The 10,660-nt window shown below is 40.5% G+C and overlaps 1 protein-coding gene across 1 annotated transcript; it reads left to right on the top strand.

Annotated features, from left to right (window-relative positions):
* The first annotated feature begins 543 nt into the window (after window positions 1-543).
* On the top strand, window positions 544-10,142 carry LOC110504049 (LIM/homeobox protein Lhx1). Its single transcript, XM_021582858.2, has 5 exons — window positions 544-1,521; window positions 3,361-3,584; window positions 4,373-4,650; window positions 6,478-6,643; window positions 8,215-10,142. Exons 1-5 carry the CDS (start codon window positions 1,352-1,354, stop codon window positions 8,592-8,594), a joined length of 1,218 nt encoding a protein of 405 aa, XP_021438533.1. The 5' UTR covers window positions 544-1,351; the 3' UTR covers window positions 8,595-10,142.
* Window positions 10,143-10,660: the final 518 nt, after the last annotated feature.

Genomic DNA, 10,660 nt, shown 5'->3' with positions numbered 1-10,660 from the left:
AAGTCACTTCTGTAGCCTGTATACTATATGCTAAAACTTAATCAAAATGTGATTTTTACCAAACAATAAAAATGTAACAAAAGCATGCATTCCATCCAATTTTGTTATATGAATAAAATATATATTCCAATGTTACTACTACTGTTTTTAAACTAAGACGACCTCTCTCTCGTCCATGGGGAGGATCCATGCAGGATCAGGAGAGAACGTTAAGATGCCCATATCTACCTTATGAAATGATTCTTCACGTCCATTTCTTCGCCGCAAACAATTGATAAGCTGGTGATTGTGCTGTTTTTACCTCAACGGTCGTCGTCTTTCCGCCCACATACATTCACTAACATACGACAGTTTCTAGGATTATTTGACAATTGGTTTCTTCAGTTCCCCATAAATAGAACAGAATGCACCGGCTCGTCTTTGAAGGGATAGCTAATAGTTACTTGCATGGCGCGCTGCTGATTGGCTTCTCCACTGCCTGACGTCACGAGACTGTGAATAAGGCTGGCTCGTGTGCTTTCAGGAACATGCAGAGTACTGCAGACAACGCGGAGCGTCAATCCTGCACAGAGATGTCACACGCATCCTACCATCACTAGCATCATTTACCAAAAGAGAACTCGAGGGGACAGATAGTCAACAGAGCCGGAGGAAACACACTTTTTCCTTGAAATATTTTGATAGGAAATTATTTCGATTCTCATCGGGTCCTAAACAGTGGATAAGCGGTCATGTCAAAGAACATAGAATTATTTATAGGCACGCGCGTCTTTCTGTGTGACAGTATTGCCCCAAAACAATTTTGTTAGATGTGCGTCTTCAACAGCGACTGGCACACGTTGCTTTTTCGGCCAATGCTTCACTTTGATGACTACGGATACTTGCTGATAGGCTATGGTTCTCACATTATAGCCAATCTTCAGAGGTGGCTTGATACTTTTTGCCATTTGATTGGCTTCATTTAAACCGATGTGTGTTTGGTGTATGGAAGAGGATCCGAAGGACTGACTTTCGAGGTGTCTAAGGCTTTGACTACCTCACCTGGGAGGACTCATCCTGGCGAACGGTCTCTATCCTGTACTTGGATCCTATAAACCTCCATGCTGACCACTTCAGAGGAGAGTATAAGAGGTAGGATAGCGACCAGGCTACCCATCGACTGTTTATGTGAACACATTGATCCAGGACCTCCGAGCGAGAAAGGAACCAAATACTGCAAATGCAAAACATCCAATAACCGGTGTGTGTTGTTGATTTGCTTTCTGCTCAAGTCAAGAGTGTGAGTGAGACGACCACAACCTCAGGAGGCTGAATAGACCACGGTTGCGGAGTGGGTGCAAATCCAAAGACGATGGTCCACTGTGCCGGGTGCGAGAGGCCTATACTGGACAGGTTTCTCCTCAATGTTCTGGACAGAGCGTGGCACGTCAAGTGCGTACAGTGCTGCGAGTGTAAATGCAATTTAACAGAGAAATGCTTTTCTCGAGAGGGGAAACTATATTGCAAAAACGACTTCTTTAGGTAAGCTTGACTGGTGGGTGCTTGCTCCCTTTCATTCGTCCTTTACTACAGTAATTATTATTTCAGATGTGTAGTCTTGGATGAGCATTTCCGTGTTTCTGTTAAGTTGACAATACTATCCTAATGTTCTCAGTCAAATGCATATTTTTCTTTAAAAAAGACTAATAAGGATATTGCAAATACGAAACATTTTCGATATAATGTATTATTGGCTAATAATGAACATATAAACTCTGTCATTTGTTTAGTGTAAAAAACAAAAGAAAAGAGGTGACTCTAACTTCTGAACTAATGAACACAAAAGTAGAGCACGCAATAAATTGCAAAACTATCTGAAGACATGCGACAATTACACCTTATGCCTTTAAATTGTACTTTAGAAAACTGTTAAGCCAATATGCTCTCAAAACATTTACCATTATAATTTGCTTATAACAAAATGATAGGTATATTCAAGGCTAAATACTTAATGGAATGTATTATATATGGCCGTATTAATACATTAACCACTCTAAATATTATCTGTACTCATTTCTAACATGGTTAAAAGACAAATAAGATTGCATCCAATTCCTTCAGAATTTCTAAGTGCTAGGTGTGACGGTGGATTTGGAGGTGTTGCTTCAGAAGCTTTGATTAGGAGGGCCAGTAATTAAAGGCTTGTTCATTTGTATTGTTATGCTAAAAGATGGACAGCAACATTAAACGCGTGTGTACTCGTCCTCGGTATGGGGTATGAAGGAAATCAATCACACGTTGTTTATAAGGCGTAGAGGTGCAGAGAAGCGGCTAGAATCAATACTTCATCGGGGTAGTGTGGAGGAAGTGTGTATCTCGGCCCAGTGGCAAAGCTATCTGCCTAGGCCCCTGTGTTTGCACGGCTCCAGTGAGAAGGACATGATAAGTGGATTTAAATAACTAACCTCTTTAAAAGATCAAACAAGCAGACAATGCAATCACAGACTTGCAGTCAACAATCAGTGTCCATAATCTCAATACACATTCGTTTCCGTTACAATCAACAAAAAGAGGATCATCACACATATTAAAGTACTAACTTGTATATTGCAATGTGTATTATTTCCTAATTGGATTACACATTTAGGGCTGTTGTTTTGTGTTATAAAGGAAGTATTCTTTATCATAATGATCATCTACATTTCAGGATGGACAACACTAACATGTATTTTCATTAGGTCTAAATAGGCCTAAAATGCGATTCTAAGCAGTTCTCTTATTTACACAAAAACGTGTTTATAATGGAACAAATATTTTTTTGATTCGGCAAAGTAAGAAAATATGTCCGTTGACAATGAATGCAGAAATATAACAGATGTACAGGGCCTACTACAGCTAACAATAATTATAAAGAACAGGGCCACATATGGCAATTATGGAATCATTCTCATCGTGAACCATTGCAAGTGAGAGGCAGAGGTTAGGGTTACACTCTTAGAAGAAAAGGTTCTAAAGGGGTTATTCTAAAGTCCCCATAGGAGGACCCTTTTTGGTTCCAGGTAGAACAATTTTGGTCACAGGTAGAGCTATTTGGGGTTCCATCTAGAACCCTCTGTGGAAAGGGTTCTACATTGAACCCAAAACGGTTCTTCCTGCAACCAAAAATGTTATTCAATGGATTCTCCAATGGGGAAAGCCGAAGAACCCTTTTAGGTTCTAGATATCAACTTTTTTCTGAGACTACGCAGTGACCTATATTAAAAAAAAAGAAGTATTTATTCACACTCTCAATATGCAATCGTTGTATACTAACATATACTGGTTGGTTTTGCGCCTAAATACATTTTAATTATCGTGCATTCTTCCTCTGTCCCCTCGCAGGAGGTTTGGGACAAAGTGCGCGGGCTGTTCTCAGGGCATCTCGCCGAACGACTTGGTCCGGAGGGCAAGGAGCAAAGTGTTTCATCTCAACTGCTTCACCTGCATGATGTGTAACAAACAGCTGTCCACGGGAGAGGAGCTCTACATCATAGACGAAAATAAATTTGTCTGCAAAGAAGATTATCTAACCCACAGCAATGGGAAAGACACAAACCTTCTCTCAGGTAGGCCTATACGGCCAAATTGGCTTCATAATTTTGGGCGCATGGCTACTAGTGGCACCGCAGACTAGTAACCGAAAGTGTTGCTAGATCGAATCGCCGAGCTGACAAGGTTCAAATCTGCCGTTCTGCCCCTGAACAAGGCAGTTAACCAACTGTTCCTAGGCCGTCATTGCAAATAAAAAAAAAATCTTAACTAACTAGCCTAGTTAAATAAATAAAGGTAAAATAATACAAATAAAAAATTGTGACCGATGTGACACAGTTTGGTGTTGAATAATCATGCATCGTTCTCTTCCATGTAGGTTAGGCCCTATGCCTAAACTATTTTATCTTATTGTAAAAACAGAAATAACGATTTGCGCAATTGCATTGCCTATATTTTCACACTATTGCTGAAGATTTCTTTGGATTTGTAAGCCAAAATATCCAATTATATTTGCATAGATGTTAATTATCGGGTTGTATGACTATTGTAGACCCAGAAGCCTATTGATTTTATCGTAGGCTCATTTTTTTGACACGTTTAATGAATTCGGCGCTAAAAGATAATAGAGAACACAAATAGTGTTCATAAAAATAATTTAAATCTGCATAGGTTATTATTTCAGGTAGGCCTATTGTTTAATACTATATCAATTTATAATAAAAAAATATATATTTTAGTAAGGCTATAAAGGCTTACACAAATAAGCCACTAGTAATCATTCATATTCCTCATTGTATTGAAATTATAGGTCTACAAATGGACTGTGTGTCTAAGCGTTTTCTGTCATTTTTCGTTTTCACAGTAACAGCATGTAGCGACCCAAGTTTATCACCGGATTCTCAAGATCAGTTACAGGACGATGTGAAGGACTCTGAAATAGCCAATCTGTCTGACAAAGAAACGGGTAGTAATGAGAACGATGGCGAGAACCTTGGCGGTAAACGACGTGGACCGCGAACCACCATCAAAGCAAAGCAACTGGAGACCCTAAAAGCGGCATTCGCTGCCACCCCCAAACCCACGAGACACATCAGGGAGCAGCTCGCGCAGGAGACGGGGCTGAACATGAGAGTCATTCAGGTAATGGCAAAGACAAATGCACTATAATGACATGAATGTAATTCCTGATGCAGCTCATGTTGTATTGGTATGGGAGTGAATGAGAACCGTATAGTGGGGGGGGGGAGTGAGGGACCCTCACCTTGTGCGCTTTCAGGGTTACACACTTATAGCGTGTGATATAGCAGCTTGTATTTTATTGAAAGTATCTCCATGTTGGGCACCCTGTCAACAGAGGCCTGATCACAATCACTCCGCTCCTTTCTCATATGCCTTCCCGCTTAAAGATGGGGTTGCCTAGAAATTGCATGGTCACATTGACTTGAAAGAGCGAAAGATTGGCTGTCATCGAGGTTTATTTGGAAAGCGTAATTTATATGGGTATTTTTTATTCTTGGCGTGCAGGATGGGTAAACACGCCAACTGGCGTGAGACTGGTGGGAGCGATGGGAGTCTTGGCAACGCTGGACCATCACGTTTTGCGACCACATTTAGCCATGCTGTGACCATTTTCAGTCAAGTGTAAACGCAGAAATCTGTTCAGGAGACTTCAAAATGCCTCCTTACCCCCAGTCTAGTATAGTGTAAATAATTTCAAATAAGCATGCCGTATATTGACATATAATAACAACAACAAAGACAATTATTATGAATAATTTTATTATGAATAATATTGTTCTTGTTATTATTATTACCAGTGGTATTTAATTTTGACAAATTGCATTACCTAATGCAAAAAAAGTAAGCTAGGCCTATCATTTGGAAGGCTTTTTTGTTTGGTGGCATTATTTTTGGCCTATTTTCAAGAGTTGAAAATTAGGCTATTGAAGATACACACCTGATTTTGAATGTTTAAGTTGGTCTCTGTATCGTAGTACCTAAATTGGGACAATGAATCGTATGTACAAATAAGCGCATCCACACCGCCGAGTGTCTCCCATGATAGGGCTAGTGCTGCGGGGACGTGGTAATGTAATGACAAAAAATTGAAGGCAGATCAAGTGAAAAAAAATCAAGATTATTAAGGTGGCGAGGTTGGATATTTAAGAGCTTCAAGGAAGAGCATAATTAGCCGAAGGAATTCAAGGGTGGATATATAGATTACGAAATAATAACCTCGCAGAGCCGTGTAATATATTGCTAACAACCCTCCTATTAAGTATTAATTGTCGATTTTAAAAGTTCCCGCTGCTGCCTCCTTACTCGGAGTAAATGGAGGGTTAAAATAACATTAAACTGAGGTTAGATCTGTGCGACTGGAGTGACGATAATTAATAGTAATATTATCCCAGGAATAAGACTTTACTCCATCGAGTCACCACGCACAGAACCTGACGACCATGCAGGGCAGCGCGCGCCCCGGCACAAAAAGGGCACCCAGGTTACACATGGCCTAGGCATTGCTTTGTTGTTGATCACGGATCTATAAACAAAGCAATGATCATATAACGGTAAAGCAGTAATAATTGTAAACAAACGGACACCATACATAATGCTTATATTGTTGGAATAGATCTGATATTAGAGTTAGGCTACTTTTTATATAGGCTACCAATCTATAATGATATTTCAACGAAAAAAAGTAAAGTACAGATCGAAGTAAAGTGTTTGCTTTTATTTGATTGACTATCAAATATGGATTCTGCAGCTTTACATCCTGTGTGCATTCAATTATTTATCATAATATATTGAGATGTGTGTTCAAACGTCATTTTGGATACAGAGGCAATCTTTGCTGTGAGCCCCTCTCTCGTCTCCAACGCTCCAGCCGTAATATTTTCACTTCAATCCTTCCAATCCATTTCATTTTCATTAACGTTGGTCTATGCTGACTTTTGTGCTTCATAGGTATGGTTTCAGAACAGGCGGTCCAAGGAGCGACGTATGAAGCAATTGAGCGCCCTGGGCGCGAGACGGCACGCGTTCTTCCGGAGCCCGAGGAGAATGAGAACGCTAGTGGACCGGCTGGAACCCGGGGAATTAATTCCAAACGGTCCTTTCTCGTACTACGGAGGTAAGAAGAGTGATGAAACGGCTTGGGTGTCCCAGCGGGTTTATCGGTTTCACTTGTTTGTCTGAAATGTCGAATAATTTTACATGTGTCCGCCAAGCGCTGTTTCCATTTGTCGCGCTGCCCCAGGACGCCTTTGATTACTATCATGGCTTATCAGATGAGCTCAACACACATAATTGGAATAGGACCTACACCGAGAGGAGAGCTTTAAAATGTTTGAGTATGGATGGACATTATCTAGAGATGGATTAGTTAGGATGCTGTGCCAAATCTTCAGGTGTTAAAAAAGTGATATAAGACTTATTACAATGGGAGATAATTAACGATTACGCATTTGGCGAAAACACCACAAAAGGTCTAAAGGGATTCGAAATTGATGTTGTCAAAAAGTAAATGTTGAAATACCGTGTCTCTTTAAATGTCTCAGATTATAGACTCCAATCGTCTGACCCATTTGTCCAAACTAGAAAAAAAGACATAAAATAGGCCTAATAAAAATAACAATTACAGTAGTATGGAGAATACATCTTGTTATGGTGTCCATGTAAGCCAAACAGCACCTAATAACAGTTAATACAATAGGCCTAAATGTGTCGTTAAATATGAATAAATAATCACTAGAACACTATTATTATTTTCTATGTATGTCAGGTATATTACGTCAACATTCAAACTGTATTAAGAGGGAAAGATGCTCATTACCAAATGCCATTGCATTCCCTGTGATCCCTGTCTGGAACGGGTTCGTTAATAAATAACTCATCCATCAAATTTCGGTCAAGGGGTTAGTTAGAGAGGGCTCCAAGCCATTGCATTATCTCACTGACCGAATTGTCTTGACTTTTTTCCTTACAAGATGACATTCACATGCAAGAAAGGTGCATTTGTAGGCCTTCTGTTTTCCTAGGAAGGAGCTTGAAACATATTTGGTTGTGACATTCATTTTGTGTTACTTTGAGGAATACTTAGCTCCCCCTGAGACACCCTTGGAGAGTAGGGTAACGGCCAGGGATCAGCTGTTATTTACTGCAGCCCCGGAGCAAATAGGATTAAGTGCCTTGCTCAAGGGCAGATCAACAGATTTTTCACCTTGTCGGCTTGGGGATTCAGACTACCAACATTTCGGTTACTGGCCCAATGCTATAGCCACTAGGCTACCTGCTGCCCTTGAAATATAATAATGTAGGCTTTCTTGATAATAGTGAAGTATGTGCGTCCTTATTTCAATTTTCCTAACTTGTTTTGTGGATATCAATAGTGTGTGGTGGACTCTGGTCCTTTGTGGTGTGCAGTGGGCCTAATACTATTCTGCTGAAATGAAACATTGATTTCAGGAGGTAAAATCGCTGATGAAATGGTCCCCATTTTAATTAATTTTGCGGCGGCGTTGTTCTCCCCACCCAATTGCATTTTTGATTTAAGTGTAACTTTGACTAATGTGCCACGGCGAGGGTTTCTCCCTATGCAACTTCAGGCTATGTATATTCAATGAATTCCTGAAAATCTCTGAAATCATTTTTACTCACCCTATTGTTCCCAGGCTAACCCAGATTTTTTTTGTTGATCTGCAGATTATCAAAGTGAGTACTACGGTCCAGGAGGGAACTACGACTTCTTTCCTCAGGGGCCTCCGTCGTCGCAGGCACAGACCCCGGTAGACCTCCCATTCGTGCCCTCCTCAGGCCCAACGGGCACCCCTCTAGGTGGTATGGACCATCCCCTGCCCGGGCACCACCCCTCCAGTGAGGTGCAGCGCTATTCTGACATCATGTCCCACCACCCTGGGGACTCGCCCAGCCCAGAGCCAGGCATCCCGGGGCCCATGCACAGCATCTCCTCTGAGGTGTACGGCCCCAGCCCGCCCTTTACCTCACTGTCTCTCAATGGCAGCGGATACGGCAACCACCTGTCCCATGCACCCTCGGAAATGAACGAGGGCACCGTCTGGTAGCTCAAGAGAGCGGACTGTACCACCGAGAGATTCAATAGGGGAGGACAGGAGAGCGGGCAAGGGTAGGGGCAGGGGTAGCGACACCAGTGAAATATTTTTTTGTCAATCATATTTATTTATTTATTTAATTTCCCCATATAATATTTTTTTGCAGGGAAAATAAATATGGCGAAAATCAAAACGTGGACAATGTGGTTGTAAGCATTTACCTTGGTATTGTGTTGATGTTTTGATTGCTTCTTTTTTTAAACCCGAATAAGGACTTGGGCACATAAAAGACTGTGTGTGACTGTTGACCCTGTGGGCCCCTGGCGACCCCGGGCCCCTGCTCTCCATGGCTGTGACCCTTCCTGACTCCTGTCAGTGGCCTAGCACAGTGACGCCCCTCCAAACACATGCCACTGGGAAAACAACCATTCTGAAAACAAGTAATATGTCCCAAATCCACAAAAACATCATTAGCTACTGTCAAAGACTCAACAGCTTTACAGAAAAAGAAGGAAGGGTGGTTGGTCTGAACGCTAACCTGCGCCGCTGGCATTAGAAGAAGGCTGAAAGGCGTCAGACTCTATTTATGGCACTAGACGTGTCCCTTGTATTTATTCAAAAGCTCCTCAGACCTCTTTGCCTCTCAAGGCTCTGCCATATTAACACTTAAACAACCTTTTTGACACTAAATATATTTCTGAAGGCCAGGGGAAATACTTTTTTTTCTCTCCATCCAGACAGTTTTCTTTTTTTGGTAAAAAAAAATCAAACCACCAAATCTGAAGAAGTTGGCCTTCAAAAGGGAAACAAAGGGCAAAGTTATATGGCTTGTGAACCCTTTATTTAAATTGAACAGAACTTGAAATGTTGTTAAATGAAGTCTACCTTCTAAAAATCGTTTAATGGGGGTCTGAAAGGGACTAGAACAGTCAACTGTTTACGTAATATATTTAATTCAGGAGTTAAAAGTATCAAACCATGTTTTAGAATCTCTTGATCAAGATAAAATGTTCCAAGCAACCAACCAAACTTTTGTATTGATTTTATTTATATTGTATGAAGACAAACACATTTGCTGGGGTTGTGGTTCACTGTGCTAGTTTGTACAAGATGTTGTTTACAAAAAAAAACACACAAAAAACACAAGTAGACAGTTTCCAAATAAAAAATAGCACAAATACTGTAAAAGTGCTTTGCACCATCATCTGCAGAACGTGTTGAGACAAAGTGTAAGTGTTAAAAAAATGCTAAGGAGTCATTTACTTCTTCATTTTTTTAGTGTGCTGAAAAACATTCATGAAGTTGTTAATATAACATACTTAGACAGGTTTTATTTTTGTGTCTTCAAATGAAAATCCAAACCATTTAATTGATGGTCGAATATGCAGCTACCAGCTGCTACTTTCTTTAAATATCAAACCCTCATGGTATGTCTGTTATTGTTCTAATAAACCTAAGCTTATGTGACCTCCAGTGCATATTAGACCATTCACTGTATAAATACAACATGTTGAAAACAATTGTGAGTTTTTAATAAAAATAGAAAATATATAATTTGAATGATAACACATTTTCTTTGGACCGATCATCTCTTACCTTATCTATATTTTATATTTTAAAATAGTAAAACGTCAGTGTAGGTTATTTCTCTTATATGTTCTTTCCAATTTAGTACGGGGTAACTGTTTATGAATCTCTTTACTGAAGTCAATTCAACAGGTTTAGCATAATAACCACTGCGGTACAGTATTTACTAAATGCAAGCAGATTGATCTGATTTGCACATCCATACATTGAATGGAAATGTAAACCACTGTTTTTGATAAGCACACACACACACACACACACACACACACACACACACACGCACGCACGCACGCACGCACGCACGCACGCACGCACGCACGCACGCACGCACACACACACACACACACACACACACACACACACACACACACACACACACACACACACACACACACACACACACACACACACACACACACACACAATCCAGTAATAACCACTTATTAATAACTGGATGCTGTATTGACTAGCACTGTTGTCACACCATAACA

Source organism: Oncorhynchus mykiss, chromosome 24, assembly GCF_013265735.2.
Source record: "Oncorhynchus mykiss isolate Arlee chromosome 24, USDA_OmykA_1.1, whole genome shotgun sequence".
Lineage (NCBI taxonomy): Eukaryota > Metazoa > Chordata > Actinopteri > Salmoniformes > Salmonidae > Oncorhynchus > Oncorhynchus mykiss.
Note: the sequence above shows the minus strand (reverse complement) of the source record. Positions and strands in the feature narration are given on the sequence as shown.